The 24,425-nt window shown below is 34.8% G+C and overlaps 1 protein-coding gene across 2 annotated transcripts in view; it reads right to left on the bottom strand.

Annotated features, from left to right (window-relative positions):
- Positions 1-1,879: 1,879 nt before the first annotated feature.
- The window catches only part of ATP2B2 (ATPase plasma membrane Ca2+ transporting 2), a 412,675-nt gene continuing 390,129 nt past the window's right edge, over positions 1,880-24,425 (bottom strand). Inside the window, exons 22-25 of one of the 2 annotated variants that reach the window (XM_050712691.1) lie at positions 24,066-24,277; positions 22,599-22,706; positions 18,266-18,448; positions 1,880-2,191 (exon numbers count right to left, since the gene is read on the bottom strand). In XM_050712691.1, the coding sequence (XP_050568648.1) occupies positions 1,880-2,191; positions 18,266-18,448; positions 22,599-22,706; positions 24,066-24,277 (815 nt within the window). Of the gene's footprint in view, positions 2,192-11,156; positions 11,675-18,265; positions 18,449-22,598; positions 22,707-24,065; positions 24,278-24,425 lie in introns of those variants that run through there. The other variant, XM_050712690.1, reaches the window with a different exon arrangement.

The following is a 24,425-nucleotide window of genomic DNA, read 5'->3' as shown; positions in this document are numbered from 1 at the left end:
TATTAGCCAACTTTAAGACAACCAGTAATACCTTAACAAATCAATTTATCAAGCTAGTTTGAGAGTGTTTTTCAACACATCTAGCTTAATCAGTGGTGTAATTCAAAATATCTTTTGCACTGTACAATTATGGAAAAGATCATATGCTGAAAAGTCTCCAAGCAAACTTTATATTAAATACAAAAATTATTTATGAAAAATCTGTGATCCACAAAGTGCTTAGCATTCAAGTGGTTGATATAGCAATTATATAAGCTCATAAATTTTAAGTTACCAGGGCTGTTGCCATCTTGAAAAATATTTTTCACCCTCTTACTGCAGGTTTTCCAAATAGCTTTCTTTGTAGAAAGCTCTAAGTAAAACAATTGTTACAGTATACCTTGTGACTACAGGAAGACAAGCTTGGTTAAAAACAAAATCACACAAAGCATATCTCGATACACAATTAATATAGCTTCAGTCAGACCTAGTAGTGCAGAAATGATAGTTTTCTTTCAAAAAAAAAAATTAAAGCAACAACCTACAGTAATTTTCATCCAAAATGCCAACAGCCCATACTTTGTAAGTAGTAAGAAAATAAATGCCTAAATTACTAACTGAAAAGGATTAACACAATATATCACAATATTTTAACATTAGCTTGATCTCCATATAGACAAACCAAATATAACTTATTTTTAATCTGTTATTTATAAACTCAACTCAGTTTCACATTCTTTCTCTCCAAAATTATTTTTGGAAGCCATTGCCATATGTTTAAAGAATGAAATAGCCTCCATTATCATCTGTTGCACCAAAACAAATTCAAGCAGTTTATCAGAGGGAAAAAAAGAAAAAAAGGAAAAAAAAAAAGTGAGAGAACCTGATCATTCTGATTTTTATTTGAAACAAAGGAAGCCTGGTTTACCTCCCTGTATATAGGATCACAATGCTACATCCAATGTGTTATATTTTGGCTTCTTTTGTTATTTACTAGCAATATCTACATTACTTAACAAAAAAATAAAACAAAAACAAAAATCAGGCAGAAATCAGAACACAGTTGTAATAAAATATCCAGGGTGCAATATTACAGACGTTTTCAATGAGCTGAGCTGAGCCATTTTTATACTACTTCGGCAGGAAGTGCTTTCTTAACCCTACAAATAGTTAAGGATATTATCTACAGGCTTGTAAACAAATTACATTCTTTTTTTAGGACATAAATAAGTTAAAATAGTCAGAGCAATTTGAGCAGAAACAAGGCAACATGCCAACAAAGAAACTTTATATATATATAACTATATATATATAGATAGATATATACATATATATAATTAATTATGTATATACTTATATGTATATATCTCTATATATAGTCTCATAAATGTTTAAGTTCCTCTGTCCAACTGGTGCAAATCTACTGTGCAAGTTAAGCTTTGCAACTTCAAAAAAGTTATTTAAATTAATCTATACAATTGAGTCCATGCCACACAAGCATTTCAAAAAACTCACAGACCAGTGAATTGGATAAATAGCCTCAGAAAGAAGTCCTCTGCAGTTCCTGCTTAAGGAGGAAAAATAAAACAAAATGAAATAAAAATAAAGAGAAACAAAAAGAGAGAAAGAAGGGCCAGAAGTGTACAGTACATTCATGCAGGAGGGTATTTTTTTGTTTTGTTTTTCTGAAAGGGAACAAGAGGGGGTATGTAAATCAGCCATTCATTCTTTCCCCAAAACCATTGTGATCAACAATTCATTCACTTGTCTCAGAGTGAATAAGAGTTCAAACAGCTTTTCAGCCAGCAATGTTTTTAATATATATATTTATATATTTCGGTTGCTGTGGTTTTTATTTTATTTTACTATTTATTTTTATTTTTTGCAGTGACCTTTTCAGCTAAAGTGATGTCTCCAGGCTATGTATTGGGCTTCCTGGACTAGAAGAGGTAGCTGATTTACTTGTGTCAGTTGTAAGATTTATTCCACTGTCGATAGCACTGTTGTTCTTGTTCAGTGAAGACGGTGGACTCGAGTTTTTCTTGAGAGCAGAGTCTTCTTCTAGGTCTGTGTCATCAATGAGTGGGATGTGGGGCTGGGAATCTTCTATCCTAAATTCAGGATGAGTCATAAAGTTGTGAATAGAGGTTCTAGATTCTGGTTTTTCTAAACCTTCATAGAGAGAGCTACGGAATGCCTTCACGACGCGGATCTGGGGGGAGAAAAGGAAGGAGATGTCAGAGGTAGCACCTTTAAAGGGCAACACTGTGTTAGAGAATACTTTGTGAAGAATGTAGCATATGGTTAAGGCAGTGCAGGCAGCTGAAGTCCATAGTCTCTGGATGTTATATGCATAAACGAGTGGCTCAGTTATGTGCATTTTGAATATCTGTATCAACTGCAATATTAAAATAAATCAAGTTTAAAGCCATCAAAGAACTGATGGGAAGTACTGGTTAAAGAAAGCGAACATCCACTTGTGTGGTACATCCCTAGTAAAAGACAAGCCATGTTAATTGTAATGCAAATGTAAAACCATGCATGTTGATAGTTTTGCAGTGAGTAAGTAGGAAGGCTTTTTTAATTAAAAAAGTCTCTTTTGTATTGTTAAAAAAAACACATTACACATAACATATCACACTTCACAAACAGAAAAGCACAGAACAGAGACACAGTTTGATGGGTACATATGAGACACACAGGAGCCAAGGGTAAAAGCTATCAGTAATATCAATGTTTTAAAGCAAAATCTAAATGAATGCAGCCAAGAGCACAAAAAGCCAAGCAGACAAAATACTAAGCATAATCATGCTACCACAGGGGGAAAAGAAAAAAAAAGGAAAAAAGGAAAAAAAAAACAGTTACCACATGAACAGAGATAACTTGCACACAACAACTACACTTGGAAGCCTGGATAATGTGAACATCGTATTGTTGAACCAACTTTTATTTTTCCTTCATGCATATGTGAGGTAAACACTCGAGTATAGACCCACTGTTCTAGCCATTTAACTTTTTAATATATAGAAAACATAATAAAGTAATGTATTGATTGTTGGTTTGACTTGAATTGCATTGTTAAACAGCAAGCTCTTTCATTTTCTGTGTCTCAGTTTTAATACTGTTTGTAAGGTTAGACGCTGAAAGCGACACAATTTATGCCATATATGCAGTCTTTAAACTAGGTCATCAGACTTATGCCAGGATAAATTTAATGTTGTTAGCCACCTGACAATAAGAACACAGGTGAAAACTACAAGGCTCAGCCCATCAGACTGTCAGCCACAGTGCAAATTGCTTTCTCAGTAGGAAATGAAAGGAGCAGAGAGAGGAGCATGGCAGAGTGGGGACGCTAGTGCTCTGTGGGTGAGCAAAGGGAGGGATGCTGTCTGTATCCCAGTGACCTGCTGGTCCTGAAAAGACGTGAAGGAATGTGCTATGTGTTACTACTGAAAAAACAACTTTTTGGAAGGAGGTGAGGGGCAGAGAGGAAAAAACAGAATGGCAAAAATGTGATCTGTTGGCAAATGCTTTATGACTAAATATGAGTTCTATCCTTCTACTTCCATGTAGTTCATGAGTGAATTTTTAGCATTACTTAAAGGGGAGACCAAAACACAGGCAGAGGCAGAAAAAGGTGCAAGCAGGCATTGTGAAAGCTTTTCCACACGCATTTGAAATGGTTGGCAGTAGGTATGTGTATCTTTTTACATGTGAATATGCTGCACATTACTTATTGGTTTAATACAGCACTAATTTGTAAAGCTTTAATTCCTCCTTGAATCAGCAGACTGTATTTTATTAATGACATGGAGTCACTGTGTTTCAGCTGTGGGATCTAGCTGATCCTGTGGCTGGAGCTGTCCAAGCCATACTGAATTTCAGCAGATTTGAGAAAGAGGCTGACTTGTATTTTGATCTCTCTGACCTTTGTCCTTGTTTGTGTTCTCTACATTTAAATATTCGTTATCTTTCAAAAATCCTGAGAGCAGAAGTCATGCCATCTTCAGATCCATGGCCCTCGGTCAGAGGCCAAATACCCTCCCTTCTCTTTAGAAATACATTTGGTAACACCAGGGCACAGTACAAAAAGCAGGTTCGTGTACTACTTATGTTCCAAATAAGAGGACCAGAGTGGTTCAGAATGGTCTTGGCCAGATGTGGGGTACTGGAAGATATCAGGAGGCTGGCAGGCATGCAAGGCAAGAGGAGGATGAGAAGAGTAAAGACTATGTGCTACAATCAGATGGTGCACCTAGCACCTCTATTTGACAGAGCACCTGGAATTATAAAGCAGGGCTTTATGCAGGCTGAATTGCTTTGAATTGTGTTTTGCTGTGTTATGGTTCTGTAGTGAACAGACTGAGATAAAAGATTCATTTGCATTACTAAAAATAGGATTTGAACTCATAGAGTAGAGTTGACATACTAATTCCCTCATTATCTAGGCCTTTCTATCTTGTATTTTAAAGTGCAAAGTAATTAGTCTAAATAATGAAAAAAACAGCATGTTAACCAAAGCAATCTTTAAGACATGTTACCACATTGTGCTAAGTTAAATCAGGGAATTTCTCTGTAACATGCTTACTTTATAATATGGGCTGATATAGTGGTATTTTCTGCAAAGATCCCTATTATTTCTGCTATCTAAATAAAAATAAATCATCTTACTCAATTGCAGCTGTTCACTATAACTTATCGACTAAGTAAATACTTAATTTTGAATGCAGCCACTTTTTATTGCATAGATTTAGGTTCTGTTTGCCAGCTAGATTTTTTTTTTTTAAATAAAGGTAAATTAGATTTTCACTTAAATAGAAAAGGTTTGCAATTTCTTATTATGCTTGTACAGATTCTGTAGTACCCAGTGAAAGTAAAGCTTTTCTTCAGGCCACACAAACTGCATTTAAGCCTCTACAGGCTAGCAAGGGAGGAACTTAGTTTCATTTTATGAGACTCCAAGTTCTGTAGTAGAAAAAAAACACCACACCACTGAAGTCACTGAAATTCTGCTTAAGCAAGATTTCAGAAGTAGTCTCAGAAAAGGATATGGTAGGGTTAGAACTGATTTAAAGTGTTTTAAAAACTGTGCATTGATACTGCATTTAATACCAAAATTTGGAGTAAAAGTTGCATTTAATGCCAAGCTTTTAGTCAATCTAACTAGCTGATTTGCACGTTACATAGCTGGGGGAAACCAATAGAATTAGGTCGTATTTGAAAACAAGTTATGAAAACCTGCCTGCCATTGCCTGAATTCAATACTCTGCTGGGACTGTTCAACCTGATGACCCACTGAAAGAAAACACTACACTAACATCTTTTGCTTGGACTAAATGTGTTTACAGAGCAATCTGAAGGTTTTTAATTGCAGAAGATACAATCAGCCAGCAGTCGTTTCACTTGTTGTAAAGATCTATGACAAAGTTCTGGCATGGACCATTAAAGTGTTGCAGGAGCATTTAGATGCTACTGGCATAGATTCTGCTTGTTCACAGTGACTTCTATTAAAAAATAGATAAATAAAAATAAAAACTACTTAGAAGTAGTTTAGACCTGCTGATATGTAAAGTAGCTCATTTGCTGAATACAACAGTAATATAAGGGCCAGATCTGGACAAATCCCTAAATCTGAGAGTACTTAGAGATAGCTTTCCAGTAAATTTCCTTCTCTAAGGATCTGTAGAAAACTACTTTGTTTTTTTAACATCTCCCTAAAGTTACAGAGGTTGATTTCCATCAATATTTCAATTAAGGAGAAACTCTTCATCTTTAAATTCTGCATGTATTGCTTAGTATGTGGAAGAAAACATTTACTTTTTAGTGTCATACATCATTCAGTGACAGAATTTCTTCATTACAATATAGTTCAAAATCTCGTTAATCTTTCCCTTAATGTATCAAATTATTGCTTACAGGAACAAAATTTGGTTCTTTCAGTACGTTAGTGGAAATGTAGGTAGCTGAATACAAACGTGGTATTTTAATTTATACATAATAGCACTACCCTATTTAATCAAAGAAATGAAAAATATTATTTACTGAGAGTTACGTGGCCCAATAGCAACATTTTTTTAAATACATGCTAAAGTAAGTTCAAGGTTATATGAAGTAATATCTACTGTAAAAGTTTTAGGGGCTCTGCTGAAACAAAGTGTAATTACTTTTTGAAGATAAAGCCAATAAACTTCACAGAATGTACAGCATGTAAAAGCAGGGACATACCCATGATGGATAGAACCTAAAAGGTGTTGGTTTCTATGGACTATGTGGAGCTCATGTTGATGAGATTTCTTTATGATACTGACAATGCCAAGGGAAGACAAACAGTGTGATACAGCTCCCTTTTCTCACAGTAATGGAGACAACAGAAAAAAATGAACTGCTTTTAAACAAAAGACTGTGGGGACAACACTTCAGGACATTTTTGACATGGCTATAAGTTTCCACTTCTTTCTTCTCTGTAGCTGTAATAGAAAAAACTCTTGAGTTTCATCCCACCTTGAAAGTTAGATTTATTATACTGCATCAGGCAAGAAGAATAAAAGAATTAAAATTTTAGATACTACAAATTTGTCCATTCAGAAGAAAAGATGAAGTTCAGAATCTCACTCCTAAATACAACAATGTAGGCAAAATACACAAAGCCTGTTAATCATCAGCAGATGTCTTATGGTTGGTAGTGTGTGGGCTTATACTCGAATGTTTACCTGGCTTCATATAAGCCAAGTATCTTGAGTTTGGTTCACATTCATTTCAGGCTCAAGGTTAAAGACTCACAACCTCTTTTTATTTCACTCTCTCCTGCTGAACCCTTTTGTCCAATGTTCTCTAGCCCTCTGGGAAAACAAACACATTTAATATTCAGACAGTAGAGAGTAGGGCACTGCAAAAGCAAATAAATTCAATACTGAAAGATCAGTAAGGTGATTAGTATAAAATTGTAAACAAGAGGTCAATTTTGCAAAGAGATGCCAACTCTTATGTGTAACTGATGCTATTCTGTATCAAGACTATAGCTGCACAAATGTAAGAGTTTGGTCAAGTACTATTGGATATGTAAAGCTTTGAAATAGAAGGCATATCTTCAGTGTGTTTGGTTTTGTTTATTTTTGAATCCTCCCAATTTTAGGTGAATAAAATCAGATTAGGTATCCACAGGAAGAGATATTGTATGTATAGGAGTCACCTGTAAATACGACTACCATGTTCTGGATTGTATGATGAAGAAGGTGAGTAAATTCAAAAACGAATAAAAAATAAATTTTAGAAAAATTATAATTTCTAAGTTTCTGCATTAATGACTGAAAGAGATGCATACTCTCCTTCTACATAAATATGCAATAAATCCAGGAAGTGCTACTGAAAACTCAAACCACATGTAGCAAGGGCAGAATAGAATAACCACGCAGTCTGGGATATCCTCAGGCCTGGTTCTCATTTCACAAAAGTTTCACATGACTATATTCCGCTGAATTTCAGGGCAAGAGATCAGAACCATATGCAGGGCTTTTGCTTTCCATAGCATCTCTACTTTATTATAGGACTGCTGAAATTTATAGAACATGGCATTTTTGTATCAGATTTGACAAAGCTTAAATATATCATACACCCTTGTAAAGAAATGATTTCTATGTTAGGACAATAAACCTTCTTGGCACGACACATCTCCAGTTGAGGACATGACTAAGACTTTAAACCTACTTATCTTCCCTAAAGGAAAGATATGCAGAAGTCAATTTTTATCTTGACCCTGTAAGTTTGGGAAATCTTTGTAATAACGAGTGGGAACTTCTGAGCTTTACTATGATATCTCTGTCTCTATCAGCTGATGTCCCTAAATGATGCAACTTTTATAAACATCATTTTAGATGCAGACTTCATTTCAAGTCACATTTTGCTGGTTCCATTTCTGCATGTGACAGTTAAACTATGTTGCTACAGAAAGCAAGTGGCAATTTCAGTAAGACTGGTTTGCCCACTTGACTTGATCGTCTGTGTTTTGAATTTAGATCAGTACGAGACAGTAATTTTGCCTTACTTTTAATAAATCAGATTGTTTTCTAAATAAAAAATAAAAAATTCTATTTTCAGCAAAAGCTGCTGAACGGTAAATAATTTTTTCTCAATACAAGACTCTGATTTTCATGCACAATAGATTACAAAAGCTAAGCCAAACTCTCTTTTAAATTGTTCATTAGTAAATTTATCACAATATGCACTAGAATCAAGCTTGCTACACTAGAATCAAGCTTGCTACTAGAATCAAGTTCTGTGCTACAGTTTCTGACATAATTTGCAGATGCTCAGGCCCTTGTGCCACTCTGAGGCAAATGTTACAGATGTAAGTATTCTACCTAAAATGATGGCTTCTTGGCAAGTCTGATAAATTTCAGCTATTTATGAGTTAAAGTGGCAATGAAAAAAAAAAAAAACACTTCTTTTTACCTGAGAGTTAAGCCCACTTTTGAAGAAAATTTTAGACCCCAAAAAAGTGAAACTGAACAAAAATGCAGCCTTAATCAGGCTATGTTCTTTTGCTGAAAAACACTTAAAAATAAATTTAAAAAAACTTCAGAGATCTGTATGATGGAAATATACTGAGAATATTTTGTGATCATTTGGTATGACATTAATTTGCTGCTAGAAATGCTAGAGTCATCACCACATATTTTTTCCTGTGCCATCTTTAGAAGTGGCTTGTTTGAGGCCACTGCTGCTAGCATTAATATAACAAAAATTTTGAATGAGTAAAATATTCACTTCTAAAAATCTCAGACCAAAATGACAGACCTCAACAGAATAAAGAAACAGGAACCTGCAAATAAAAAAACTGCAGCAGACTGATGATCTGGGAGATTATTTTTTGGTGTGGCTTCATAGAAATCACAGAATAGTTTGGGTTGGAAGGGACCCTAAAGCCCACCCAGTCCCAACCCCCTGCCAAGGGCAGGGACAACTCCCCCGGCCCAGGCTGCCCCCAGCCCCATCCAGCCTGGTCTTGGACCCTGCCAGGGATGGGGCAGCCACAGCTCCTCTGGGCAGCCTGGGCCAGGGCCTCACCAATTGTTTTTCAATTGTTTTTCCCTAGATGTTTCCTACACTTAACAATATTTTTGATTTATAACCTTTTATGAAAGAAAGAGTTGTTTTGTGGGGTTTTGTTTGTTTTTAAGAGACCTGTGGTTTCTGACTGCTTCCACTTAAGAACATTATTAACTATATACTCTGTGAGAATGGGGGAAGGAGGAACATCAAAGAATATTAAACGTGCATCTTTCTTGGAAAATTTTAAACTGCATTCTCTTGAAGGGGCTACCTACTGAAAATATAAACAACATTTGAGAACTAGATATAAACAGATTAGGATAAAGAACAACTTGTTTACTTTGTGTACAGTTAGATCCTCTACCTAATGATTATTACCAACTAATGCTGACTTCCAGAAACATGTAGTTTGTTGATGGCAAAACCACTATGACAGCTAAACAATTTCAGCATAACTAGGGAAACTTCAGTACTACAGTAAATATTTCCTTGTATAAATTACTTTTTATTAAGGTCTGCAAACCTCTGAATGATTTGAATGTGCCATTCTTATGAATACCTGAAAAATTCAGGTAACACCTTGCTAATCTGTTTCCCCAACTATTGTAGATGAGGCAGCATTTGACAGGCATCTTTTCCATTAAGTAGTTACTAAACTTATGTGTGGCTATTAATAATTAATAAAATTAAAAAATGCTTTGATGTCTCTTTAAATCAAACATTAATCTGCTCCAAAATAATAGAATAACTACAGGATTTTTGTTTCCAAAAAATGACATGTGATAGCTACATATGCAATATTTTAAAAATTCATGAAGAGAGGGAAAGGCTTAAAAACCAGAGGTACAGTTATCCCACTATTTCTCCCACCCCACAGAAAAATGTAATAATTTAGGGTTTCATTCATTGTGAGCAGCCAAGAGGAAAGCAGTCAGTCCTGTCCCACTACATACATTTTAAGCAAGGAGCTGAAAAGTAGAGCTAGGTGTTCATTTTGCAACTGAAATTTTCTCAGAAAATGCCAATTCATTAAAACATACTGTATTTCTATGAAATTTAGATTTGGAAAGGTTTTCCAGGTTCTGGAAGAGGAGTAATTTGGAGATAAACAACATTTTTTTTTCCCCGCTGTTATTCATTGGGTTTGTGTCATAATATTAATAAATCAAAACATAGTGGCTGCAGCTCAATGCCTTTCCTTCTCTTGATCGTGATGCTGCCCTGAAATTGTTGATGTTGTTGGAGTAAAAGTTAGCAAGCCAAATTTCCACCAAGACAGAAAAAGATAAAAATTTTCTCTGAGAGCAAACAAAGTCGAAACCTTAATGGATCTTTGGCTTCTTAGCAAAAGTAAAGTTTCTCCTTTGACATTTAATTCCAATAAAAATTCTAATGTATGTCAGAAATTTCTTTATTCTTGATTTTCAAATACTGAAGGGGTTGCGCTTGAACTGAAGGGAAAGGTCAAGCTTTTTTCATCCAGCAGTTCTGGAATGTTATTTCCCTCTCATCTGCCTTTTCCTTGTGTGGTTTCCCTCTCTAGCTGGCTTGTCTGGCCAACTTTTCACTAAAACTTGCATCGGGTAACTACTGCATGAGTCTGTAAAGTGTGGGACAGGCTTGTGAAAGTGACTTCTATAAAGTTAAATATTCTTTTAATGCTAAACAAAGTTAGAAATATGAGTCTTACTGGGCAAATGAAGACACTTTACTGTCAGTAAAACAGCCCTTTCAAAAATTTTATTCTCTTCATTAACTTCTCTAGATGCTTCACTTATACCTAGAATAAAGCTCTTTCATGATTTCAGTGTTTAGAAACCCACTTTTTCAAAAATAAGTGTTTTGCCTTATTTATTTTGTTGCATCAACACTGTCCACTAAGTAGTTTAGCTCCCTCCTTACTTAATGTTTATCTCCTACTGGATTTAGAGATAACAGTTCTTTTTGTTCATCATTCATGTAAACGATAATCCCGTAGCCTTGCATCATAAACTAGATTCTCTATTTCTTTGTTCATTACTGTATCCGTCCCAATTAGAGTACATCTTCCTTGGCTATGAGTTACCTGTATTATACAGTCTTCCAGACAGAATGATCTTTTATCTGACAAGCTGTTTTCTTTTTTTTTTCTCTTAATACAAGGTTTTCATAGAACTATTTAAAATACGTATTTTGTAAGCAGAAGAAAAATATATACAGTGACATTAGGAAAACATAACACAGAAACCTCAGATAGAGTCTCCATAACTGGATAAAAATGTCTACAAATTCCTGCTCTAACAGTAGCTAACATAACCTGCAATAAATGATGGACAGCATCTACTGTACACAAAGTAATCCAGTTTTGTGTAGCTGGGTAATAAACTAATAAACATAACAGGACAAAGTGGGAAAGGGCAAAGTAGCTCAGTCTCAAATGACTGCTACATAAGTTGGCATCTCTGTAGGTCTGATGCATTAAGAATACACACTCACGCCCAGCCGCAGCAGCAGATGTGCTGGTAGGAGAGGAAAGAGCATTGGATAACGATACGTGACTAGGGCTAGAAATATTGGTTACATCCTGGGTCTGGCTTGTGACGGAGGACTGTCTCCTTAGAGCCCCCTGAAAGGAAGTGCCACTCTTGAAAGTATTGACTACTTCGATCTGCAATGGAGGAAAGAATGAGACAAGTTGCTTAAAGTATGGATACAGTTGCAAAACTGACAGGAATAATAATGAAAACAATAAATCAACCGTGCACACAGTTTTACTTCAACTGAAATAAATACTTTTTTTTAAGTGTTCTTTTTATAATGTTTTTAGATATGAAATGGTCCAATTTTTCTGCCTGGATTAAATGAAACAGCTCCACAGAGGAGACAGTGGAGCTGCATCAGTTTAAACAACTAGAAGATTTGAAATAAAAATCTTAAAAATTTAAACCATTTTATTTATATGTAAATAAACTAAATACAACTGGCATACTTGAAATAGCTAACCTCCACTTTTCTCCTACTTAGAATAAAATTACTTTGCTATTGCTCTTTACGTGTTCTTCCAGAGGGTGGAAAATTCAGTTACTTAATAGGAACAACAACAACAAAAGCCTATAAAAATATTCAATATAAGAATCCATTTTGTCTACAAAAACCAGGGTTGTCAGTATACTAGCTTGATAAAATAGAAAGTGTTCTGATATTTTATCTGACTTTTTCTTTAATGAAAGTTTTTTGTAAATTAAACGGTGATAATGAATGTTAGTCTATTATAATTATGGATTAAAATATTAATATTTTATCTTTATACAGTGCTTAAAATTACACAGAAAATGATGTTGAACTGGATTGAATATTGCAGTTTTCTACTTTACCATTTTCTACTTCTTATTTCCATATGCATATTGCACTCAGTGTTACATATATCTATGCTGAATACCTTCCTGAGTACTTTTAGTCATTAACTGAGAAGATGAGTTAAAAAAAAAAAGGGGTAAGTATTTCAAGACTGTCTGTGCCACCAGTATAACCTAATAAAAAGCAGACCCTATGTATCAAATGTATGTAAAACCAGAGACTGGCAGTAGATAGGAGCAAAGAATAAATATATGCTAAAATCCATACACACCAAAACATCCTCTTTGTTGCCTTAGTGCCACCACAACATAACAAAACAGTATGAGAACCCACTAGGAGAATTCACCCAACCACTTATTTGAAGAAGCCCAAATTTGTATCTTGCAACCCAGATTTCTGAAGAGAGACAGCCTAGAAAGTAGTTGGGAAAAGGTTAAGTGGTATATTTATCAACTTCAACAGCACAAACCTTGGTACAAGCCCTCATAAATTCTCCAAGTTGAAAGCATTATAATAACTTTGCTAACATTTTCTACTGCAGTCAGTCCTAGGAATAAATAAATTAATATGGCTTCATCTCTAGTGGTATGGATGCATCCCCTCCCATTATATAAGTCTTTGGAGTTCATTCTTTATTTTCCTGCAGGTTTTTATGGAAATAACCATATCAAGATCCCAGTAAAAGGGATCATAGGTTACTGCTATACAATCATCTGACTGTACTTTTACTAGACAAACATGAAACAGCTTTGTTCACTGACCCATTGTTTTCCAATGAGAGCCCGGAATACAACATGCATTTCATGTGCATACTGATAGCTACAGTATTAAGCAGTCATGACGACATTTTCCAGCTTTGCTCTGTTCCTGCAGCAAATTTATTTTGAGCTACATGTCCAATACAAATATCACAGTTTAAAAATACAATATGGGGTGGGTTAGCATGTGGAATAAGGGTACAAGTGAATCATTGGCATCTAGATAACAACATATGGTTCAAACCATTGGTTATATATGAAGGCATGTTAAATACTCACCTGAAATGTTCACTGTACAAAAGTAGAATTAGATAAAGATCCTGGGTTTTCATGATCTGATATAGGTGACAGAGCACTCTTCAAAAGAGAACATTCAAGAAAGATTTTAAAGACTCTCACTGAGAGCATGAAGTGCACTGTGGAAGACACAGATGATAAATCCTAAGCCAAAGGACATTTTTAGATGTATAAATGCCTTTCTAATTAACTGAAAGGAAAAGACCCTAGTATATGCAGGAATGAAAAGATAAGGGAAGATCTGTATTTAATAGTTTCTCCAGAGAACAAGAATTACAGGTGTGTAATTTACTCTTTCTCATGAAAAAAAATATAACTACAGATCTTCATGGAGTGAATCCACAAGGGAATGATGACAACCTTTTCAGAATCGTAAAGGCTGAACGTACAGGGCTGTGTTCTGCCTAAAGCCAAGGAAGAAGAAGAGGAGAACTTGGCCCAGGAGTTTATCTTCCAAAATCAGGAAACAACAAAGAAGAAAGAGTTCATCCAAATAAATAAGTAAATAATGCATTTTAAAATAGGATGCTTTTGTAATTACAGAAGACTGAATTTATTTAGAACAATTCAAGTTGCTAAAAATGAGAAAGTAAAGGCTAAGTCACACATCATAAAAAGTTTGAAAATTTTCTAACAAAACAAATAATGTAATCATGTTTTGATTACATGCCTTCAGGTAGAAGAAAAAAATGCTGTTCTATATTTTTCACCTCTCTTTATGTTCTATAATTTAGAAGATGTGTATTTTAAACAAATGTATACACAGTTAATTGAAATATCAGTGATTAGCAGTTTAAAAAAAAAAAGGGGGTTGGGGTTGGATCTTAACACAATAGTCCTGACAGGACAGATATGCCAAAACTTTTTTATGACTCTTGACATAGAACAGAATTTCAGCAAGCATTTCTGTTGTCATTAATGTCAACAAGATCCAGGTGTCATTCACCTAATCTCCAACAAAGATATATTTTATTTTTTAAAGAACAAGAACAATTTAGCTTTGTTCAATCTCTGGCAGTTTGCTTTAGTATTAGAAAAGCAAACTCAACTTTAACCTGCACGAAATAAAACAGTTTCCATTCTACTTACATTGCTCCCCTGCACTGTTTTCTGCATAATGCTAAACAGAATGATGAAAAAAAAAAAAGAAAAAAAAAAGAAGAAAAAAAAAAAGAGGTGCTATCTTTTTATCTAACTTAAAAAAAAAAAAAAAAACTTGCTGGGAGTGACTTTCATTGCTATGGCATTTGCATTTGTTCCAGAACAAGGTTTTAATGCAGAAAGGAAGAGGAAGAAAAGGCAATACAGCACCTCTGTATTTTTTGACTATCTAAAGAGGCATCTTCCTTTTTTCATTAGCAGTCCCTAGACATTTGAATTTCTGAAAATATTAAATTGCTACAGAAATGCACAGAAATGCATTAACATGGCACCTGTGTATTTTTATGTATTGCTTTTATTCTAATACCTTTTCTAATATTTACAGAATTTTTACATATTTTTTCCCACCTTAAGCAGATAAAACAAACTTTGAATTACAGGATGATAGGGAGGGAGGAAAGAGTCAAGCAGTATGTTGTAAAAAATAAGATATGTATCTTGAAAAGTTTTAGAACCTCCACACTTCACAATTTTTCCATACTCAAATATGAGGTAACTACATAAACTTGTTGGTATTCAATTTAAAAAGATGCAATGAACTTGTGGAACTTTTCAAATATTATTAGATCTGCCCAGATGGTATGATCAGTCTTAACTCTCTCACTCCTTCAGAATGAGGAATTCTTGAGAACTGCAACAAAGACTTGAAAAACAGTGCCGATAACTAGCAGAGGTTGAAAAGCCCTGTCTTCTATGAAATTTGAGACCTTTATATCTTTATGAAGCTTGCATAACTAGGATGAGTCAGTTGTGAAGGCTCTTCTGACAGAGCTATCTAGTAAGTAGCCACTCTTCCATCCAGAGAAGGACAGCATGCATTCATGCAGAGAAGGCACAAGGTATATTTATAAGACAACAAGATATCTAAATGATATTTAAATGAACAAAAGTAGACTAAAAAAAAAAAGGAAAAAAAGAAAGAAAATCTGAAATATATAGCCAATCTCTATAACTCAGTTATGTGCATTCATGCACCTTTCTTTAAAGTAAATTCTGCATGTACAGTGTAAAATAGAAATGCATGATGTTTCAGTATAAAGAGTCAACAATGGAAATTCTTTCTCTGGTTGCCTAGGTTTGAAACTTTTGTTTTGAGAGTAAAGAAAAAAAGAAAGAAGAAAAAAGAAATAAAAGTCTTTACTACTGCAAAGTTTTTGCCAGTTTGGATGAGGTTTTACTGGAACAGTACACAAAGGAGATCTGTCAATTATCTGGACAGAGAGGAAAAAAAACAAAACAAAAACCTACTGTAGATTCTTTATAACTTTCCTAGGAGTTAAGGCTTTTATTGAATGCTGTAGCTATCTGTCCGGTAATGACTGAATAGCAAATAATTAAAAATAAACATGATCTAATATACAGCACAAGTGTGTGATGGTAGAAACCAGTCTTGCTGAGATCGGAATGATCAATCAAGTCATGAGTCTATTGTTTATTCCTAATCTTAACTGACATCCTCTTACATACATAAAGTGAGGGGATGCTCTACCTTCTTCTTCTGCATCTCCAGAAGTGCATTAGACATCAGAGGATTCTTGCAAATCCTCCAGCTCCCCAAGGATGCTACAGACATCCTCATCTTCTTCCATCAACTCTTCTTTAGATGGCTTCCTGAGAAATGTAGTACAAGTGTATGAATTCATTTGGATGGGCCACAACACATAGCACATCAAAATGCGCTCAAGGTCCATCCAACAATCGGTCTAATTCGACCTGCATATAAGTTCATCACTCTCCAGTGGATATCTTGTAACTGCTTTTGGAACTCTTTTTGAGTGTGTTGGCCCATTTTCTTTTTTCCATTAGCATTCCACAGATGTGAAATGGATGTAAAAATCAATGTCATTGAACAAAAAAAATGAGGAAAAAAAAATCACAGAGCCTCTTGGCAGAAGGGGAAACAGTGCATCCTACCAAAGATATTTCTACAACTAAGAGCAGAATGGAAACTGAGAAGATGGATGTTAGCAAAGAAATGTAATTAATTTCATTTTGTTTTAAATAGTGTAAAAGAATAATAATTTGTTTGTGAATTAAGTGAACAAAGATATGCAGAAGAGCTAAAAACTACCTCTCAGACTAGAAAAAGAATTGAAAGGATGTAATTTTTTTGTGTGCTTGTAGTTCTTTGCACTCACCACAACCAGAAAGACATCCTGACAGAAATGCCAACAGACAATACTCCTCCTACAGCCAATCAGGAAGAAAAGAATGCACATTTAGAGGTCATCTTTCCATAATGATCACCATTACCTGGGCACCTGTTTGTCACCTTTTAAACAGAGAGGAACTGTGACAATTTGAAATTTCTCTACTGATGAGTGCTCCTGACTCAAGACAGGAGTCAAGACGCACAACCCTGAAGATCCATGTTTAATCTCTTACCTCAGAAGCTTGGGAATTTACCCAAAGACTCTCTCTAACAGCAGATTTCACCCTCTTACCTTTCTCACTTTGCTGTGATGCACCAAGTAGACCTAACTATCCTAGCTTCAGTTTACTGCTTTCCCCCATTTATCTAAAATGTATGACTGCAGTTTTTCTCCAGGGAAAAAAAAAAAAAAAAAAAAAAGGTATCAATTTGTAGATGGAAAAAGAGAGAAAATACCATCTATCTCTAGTTAAGACAAAAATCTCAAACTTGAAATCTTCTGTAATAAAAAAGTTCTTTAAAGGAATGATTCTTTAAAGAAAAAAAGTTCTTAATTATTCACCTCTTTTTCTTGTAAGCAAATGTAAAACATTCACAATGTAAAACATTCACAGAACGTATCTTTCAAAGTTGGTCTCTTGTGCAAGCTAGCACAGATCTTAGAAAGACTAAAGTGCTATCAAACATGCTACTTCACTGCAATGAAAAAGGCAAAACAGTTGAAATAATTTAGCACTACAGGACAAATTTTTACCAAATAGCCTAAACTGCACTAAATTTAGCACTGTGACTCTGTACAAGTATTTAGTATAACATTTATCTGAATCCCTTCATTTTGCTTAAAAAATGTTATGGATTTTTGTATTTAGGAAAAGTTATAAGAAAAAAAAAACTAAGAAATCATCCATAGTAGCCAACACATACATTTCAGCATTCAATAGATGCTTAAGCCCTTACTACTTAAAATAAATCGAGAATCAGATTTTTCATGACCTTGCAAGAAAGAAAATTAATTCCTTTTAGCCATGATCTACATATACAATACTGTCAGAACAGAAAAGATTTTTTTTTCAAATCAACTGGTGCTTTACACTTTAGACCCAACAGTAAGTTACTCTGTCATGGCATCAGTGGGAACAACAATATATTTTTGACAAAATAAAATGGCATGTTGTAGAAGGCCTTCATAACATCTTGCTAGCCATTGTGACAGCTAGCATTTTCCAAGTAGCACTATTTTATCATGTTATCACTGAAGTAGAAAAACAATGTCCGCAGTAGTCTCAAAAAAACAGTATTCCTATTTTTGCATATTATCATTTTATAATCTCTTCACTTCCACTATACACACACTTTTTAAAGTTTGCCTATGTTACTATTCCACAGGTTGCTCCTTTGAGATCAGTAAAGCAATTTCCAAGTACCATCATTCTGACAAACAACCATCTCTGTAGTTTTCTATAACATTATCTTGTCTTGATCACAGATTAAATATATTATTTCTAGACCGTGGGGGGATTTACTTTTAACATACCTGGGTTTGGATTCTGTTGAGACCTCTGAACCAGAGAATTTGTCCACGTCGAAGTTCTCTCTCTGCATGATCAATTTCTTCAACATCTTCATTGAGTTCTTCTTCAGGGACCTCCTCCTTCTCAGTGAGCCGCCCTGCCTCCTTTAAAAACTTTAGCCTACTTGTTGGGATGGTTGCAATGACCTAAAATTATAAAAAGATGCTGAAAACATAAACCTCATTCAATAACAATAACATTATAAGTTGCTAATTACAAAAGAACTCTGATATTTTAATGAGTTCTCTAATCTTTCAGAAAAGCTACGATAAGTATATTCATAATAGCACTTTATCCAACTCCATTTTAGCCCCCCAAAACACCTTATTTACTGTTTAAACATTCAGCATTACTGGCATTGTTAAACCACATTGGCAATACGTGGCTAAGGAACAAGTTTAAAGCTAGAAAGAAGTGATGTCCTTCCTCAAAAAAAATAAAATAAAGGGGGATATAAGTATTTGAATGTTATCATTTAAAAGAAATTTCACAAGATTGATACTTTTGCAATTAGTGTTTGGGGGTTTCTAATGACTGAAAGTGGTCTACTGTCCGTTAATGTGAGCTGAAAATGAGTTGCATTGCATGCTTATAAATCTCTGCACACTAAATTTGCTCATGTAGTCAGCTTCCCTTTGTTTTGTCAAATCAAAATGACTTTCTCAGCATTTAACAGAAACAAGTTTTCTAAAGGTGTGGGTTTGAATATCTTCACACTGGACTTTTTGTAGAACTCTGTCTTATTCTCTGTCCTTATTCTGTTTAATTATATATTTATATATATTAATCATATATTCTGCTTAACTCAGCCCCTCTCCTTATTCAGTTTGGCCAATGAAGTGGTCACTGGAATTAATTAATAGAGGAGATGGCTAATAATCTTAAAAATTTGCAAATAGTGTAGTCAGACTGTGTTGAACACAATTATTTTGAATACATTTCCATGTTGTTATCTTGAGCACTCTCTCTGTTCTGATTTCTTTTGTCAGCTTTAATAGGTATACAAGCAGATGGCTATTTAAACAAGACATTACCTGGAACATTTTGAATGCTTAAAAAATCTCCTACAAAAATAACTATATTAGACCAATTTACTAAAAAAGTGCTGCCATTTTCTTTTTTGTTTGTTTTTGTTTCAGCGATGAGCAATCACATCTCTGAAGCCCAAATGCATGAAAAAAAAAAAAAAAAGGAGTCAGCTGGAACAGGAAAGAATTTTGCAGATGAGAAACTACAACTATGGGACATTTGATAGCTGAGGAAAAGCTGCTGTCTGGTGGATGAAAGTCTTATCCAGTCTGTGATACTGATTTTTGCAGCCCTCTGGCATGTGATATTGTCCAGAGCACATGAGGCACAACACAGGCTAAGCTGTTATCCTGAAAATGAGAGCATCAAAGGCACTCCGGAAAGGCAGACAGACTGCATGGACGATTTAAAATCAATTTAGAAAAAGAGACAGAGAAATAATTTTGCCAATAGACTGACGACTTGGGTAAGAAAGAATCAGACAGTTGTAGAAAAGTTGGTGAAGATACATCTTACAGTTCTGGAAAGCTGGAACGTATATAGCAAACACATATGAAGAGGCACCGTATATTTTCAGGATGAAAATAAACTGTTGAATTTGCTAAGGTTCTCCTTGAATTTCACGAACCACAACTCCAGTTTTATTATATTATTATTAAAGACAGAATGAAATGTCCAAAACCCAGTTTCTACACTACTGTGGAACATTTTTTAAATGTACTTTAGGGCTGAAAAACATGATGTGAGCTTGGAAAAGTAATGAATTGGTGTGACATGAGCAAAGACAGAACAGGAGGAAAAAAAAAAAAAAGGTAAATGCTAGTCATTCCAATACTTACTGAAACTGCTTCAGATTCCCAGCTTTCAAAAAAAAATATTTAATGCCAGTACTCTACAGAAAGAAGCTACTTGAGAATGTTTATACGAAATCTGATGAACCTCATGTGGATGAAGTGCTTACAAGACAGCATATATACAAACAACCATACTTGGTAGAGATTCTGTGTGACAGAACAGAGCTCTCCTTCAGGACCTTTCTCAGACAGGCTGACAGATTCTGCCCTAATTCTTTTCTTAGCGTGTTCATGCGTTTTTTGTTTGGTGATTTTTTTCCATATTTGCAAACACCAACCCAATTCAAGTAATGCCAGACTCAATAGACTGAATGTAGCTTAAGGAACTAAATTTTATTCCCAGGAAATCTACTGCAATTTTCAAAAGCAATCAATCATTTTGAGAATGTAACTTGACTTTTTTTAAAAAGACCTTATTTTCAGAAGTGGTGGGGGCCACCTTTTAGTAACCAGTGTTCCTCAAATCATTGCAGCTTTGCTGCCCAGAAATTCCTTACACCTTATATCACTTTTAAAAGTGCCAACTTTAACATCACTTGGTTATACTGAGTCACAAGAATGCCAGATTCAGGAGACTGTTCCAGAGCGAAGGCATAAAAAAATTATGTGCTGCAGTAGACCTAGAACAGGAGCGAAAAGGCTGAAAAGAGGGGAAGTGCCTCTCCTGAAGGAAAAGAAGCATCTCTTACTGCAGAGCTCCTTATGGAAAGGACTCGCCACAGACTGTATATCATGTAAATAAAACATTTTTAGCTTGTGTTTTCCTTTTATGGTCACTAAATACTGACCACAAGGGAAACTTTTTTACTCTGTTTCCTCTGCATAAAGCTGTAGCCTTTTCAGTGATTAATTTGCTGAGGTGTTCCAATACAAGTTTTAATTAAATGTCCAGGTGTTCATGACAAGGCTTGCAACTATGCCCACCAATTTTTGAATTGAAAACAGCTGCTGACACTATTCTTAGTTTTCAATGGTAATGTAATCACTACATAGAACAAAATTCAGAAGCCAGCTAGTACTCTGATCAAAGGCTGTGGGATGTTCTTCACAGCTGAACAATCTAATAAAACTCATAGGCTTTCTGTGCTTTCCTTTCCCCCTTCCCAAAGGTGGTGTTTTCCAGTCTGTAGAAAACAAAACTTTACTTTCCAAGAATTATGAAACTGATTTTATGTTTTCCCCTTGTAACTTCATAACTCAAATCCCATCTTGAGGTAATAACTATATTAGTACAATTTAATAATGGTGATTTTCAGGACCATTAAAAGCTGTTATGGCTGTGTATATTCTTTCCAAAAAAAAATCTGATGTCCAACTGTCCAAAAAGCTTGTGTAGTTATTTTTTTTTCCATAAGAAAACATATAATCATTTTTGACAGCTAGCATCTACTCATAATTCCACTAAATCATTTCAGTATTCAATTGCAGCAGTAATTTCTTGGCTGTTTCTTCATAGCGACAAACTCGTTGATCTTTATATCTGAGAAGTGAAACATTACTTCATATTTTTTACATGTTTCCAAACATGTCAGGTGACATCAACCCAACGACATTTAAATGCATTCAAAGATGAAAAAAATAGTAGTATTATTACCTTTGCAATACAGGTTAGTACATAAAGAGTAACATAATACTTTAACAACAGCGGTTGTATCTGTACTATTACTTCCAGACAGCTAATCACATAACTTATTTATCTCATAGACACAAATTTAATTATCACATGGACACCATCTCATAGATTGTTTTTCATCTATATTTTCATATCAGCTATGATGACACAGGTTTTAGCAGAATTTATAAATTATACATGAATTAATCTGCACTTGTCTGCAACTATATTAGGAAAAAATCCTTTTTTCTTTTATCCCCTCCTCCATCCTTCACACACAAAAGTAGATGGAGATCAGTTCAGGTGTATATTGAATTAACTGGACACAGTGGATCCTATGCAAGTAACAAGGCTATCATGGATTGATAGAACAGCAGTTTCTGTCAGGAGTGGTTTAACACAGAACTGGAACCTCTTTCCACTTTCAAAAATTTGCCATGGCCAAACATGAACATGCTACATTTGGTACTCTATTGCTAGGAAGCTTATAGTGCATTTGCTATGCTTTTCTGTGGCTAGAGGACTAGGTTATTAATCAAATGCCTTTCACACAAAACATCAACCCTGCATTTGGAGAGGAAAGATGTAAAAGTTAACACAAATCAAAATTGTATCTATTTTTGATGCAATTAGACAGCTACCTACATTTCAATGTGTGCCAAATGTGATGTTGTGAGAGATTTAAAGAAACAACAGTATAGTAGGTTATAAACAGCATTTGTGTGTGACTTGTGGTGAAAATCAATCTTTGACTGGTTTATAAAAACAAGAGAAGAAATCTGCATATTCCTGGATGCTTACCTGACCCCATACAAGTTCTCCTAATCCAATAAATACACACCACATCCACTGGTCAAGCTGCAGGGGGGAACAGCTAAATGGTTTTCCTCCAAACTGGACAATTACTATCTACAAAGAAAAGCACAGAAGAGGTTGGGTAAATACTTTCAAGAAGGGTAGATGGAGGGCCCTGTCATTGACATTTGACCTGAGATTTTATCCATTACAGCTCTGCCTCTTTGATTCCAACATATTTCACCAGTAGAATAGTCAAATGTATTATTAACAATCTGTTGTGTACTGGACTGAATCTAAACAGCATTCTAAATCAAAATGTTATCTTATACTCCTAATATGTTATTTGCCATTGTTACATGGCGCCACATAAATACTTCAACCACTAGGAGAGCAGGGAGGAGTGAATAACATCAGCAGCTGAGTCAGAAATGTGGCTAGCAGCTAGATGACACTTTTTCTTCAGCCAGATAATTGAATGCAGTAATGCCTAGAACTAGGAAAAACATTATCAAACATTTCCCATGACAAAATATTTAGAGATGACTGTGAATTTGTCAGGCCTCTCCTAGAAGCATTCTGGCTTAGGTTAGTAAACCCACCCTTTTGAACTAGCTGTCAAAGACCATCACTATCAAATTCTACCACCAAACACTGGTGGCCTTTCTCCAGTACTTGGTTTAATTAGTGGCTCCCCTTTCTGTTTTAAAACTACTATGGTCCAGGTTCAAAGGACTCTCCTTACTCCTTTCATGAGAAAGGTCCCAATACTGATGGCTTCCAGGATGTCAATGCAGAATTGAGCAATAATGTCAACCCAGAAATAGTTCAATGCAGCAATTGTGCAGTCTGAAAGATAACGTCAGAGGGTGTCAGGTACTGGATAGATGCCAGCAAGTGGAAGGAGACTGGAGCAGAATGAGGAATTAGAATTTTTACAGAAGAAAAATTACAAATGTTTGGGAAAAGTCTGTATTTCTGCAGTTATGTTCACATATGATTGGGCCAACAAACCTACAAAATGGACATGAAGAATTACTACCAAGGAGTAATACTAACAAGAACATCAAATAACTTTTGGCAATGGCATTTAACCTTAAAAGAATGGATTAATACTAGCTATTTACAGGCCAATTTTTCTATTCATGTAGTAAATTAATGTAAAATACTTTGCTGCTATTGATTAGTACAATATTTAATAATTTCTTCAAAAATACCAACAAATCATGACAGCTATTATATATCTTCAGATCAGTATAAGATTTGACCTAGTGATAATGATCAAAATTTATTGTATTAGTATGACCACATTAACATCTTTCATTATTTACACACAGTTTTATTGTGATAGTATGTGAAAGCAGATGGTTTTTTATCTGTGCCTTCTACAGCTTTTAGATTAAACATACATAGAAAAAAAAACCACAACACTTTTTCTATTTAATAGTTATTAATTCTTGCCCAAATCATTACCTGAATAGCAAATGTACCCAGTACAATAGTGCAAAAAATAGGATTTCTGAAGATTCCATCAAAGACATTTCTCTCGCCATGGATTTTGCGTGCGTTGATTTCATTGAAAAGCTGCATCATGACAAAGGTGTTGAAGATAATGGTGTAGTGCTCTGAAGGAGGAGAGTGGAGTGGTGCATTCCTCCCACTGTCAATCTTAAACATTTTCTCACCTAGTTATAAGACAAAAGTAAAGATTTCCACCAGAATATATCAAATTGGAATTTATATTTCCTTTGTTTGCTTTAGCTAGTTGTCTCCTTTGCTCTGCTTTTACCAGCTGTCTTTCTGAACTTATTACCCATAGGCAGAATTCTAAAT

This window comes from Cygnus atratus, chromosome 10 (assembly GCF_013377495.2).
Source record: "Cygnus atratus isolate AKBS03 ecotype Queensland, Australia chromosome 10, CAtr_DNAZoo_HiC_assembly, whole genome shotgun sequence".
NCBI classification, from domain to species: domain Eukaryota; kingdom Metazoa; phylum Chordata; class Aves; order Anseriformes; family Anatidae; genus Cygnus; species Cygnus atratus.
Note: the sequence above shows the minus strand (reverse complement) of the source record. Positions and strands in the feature narration are given on the sequence as shown.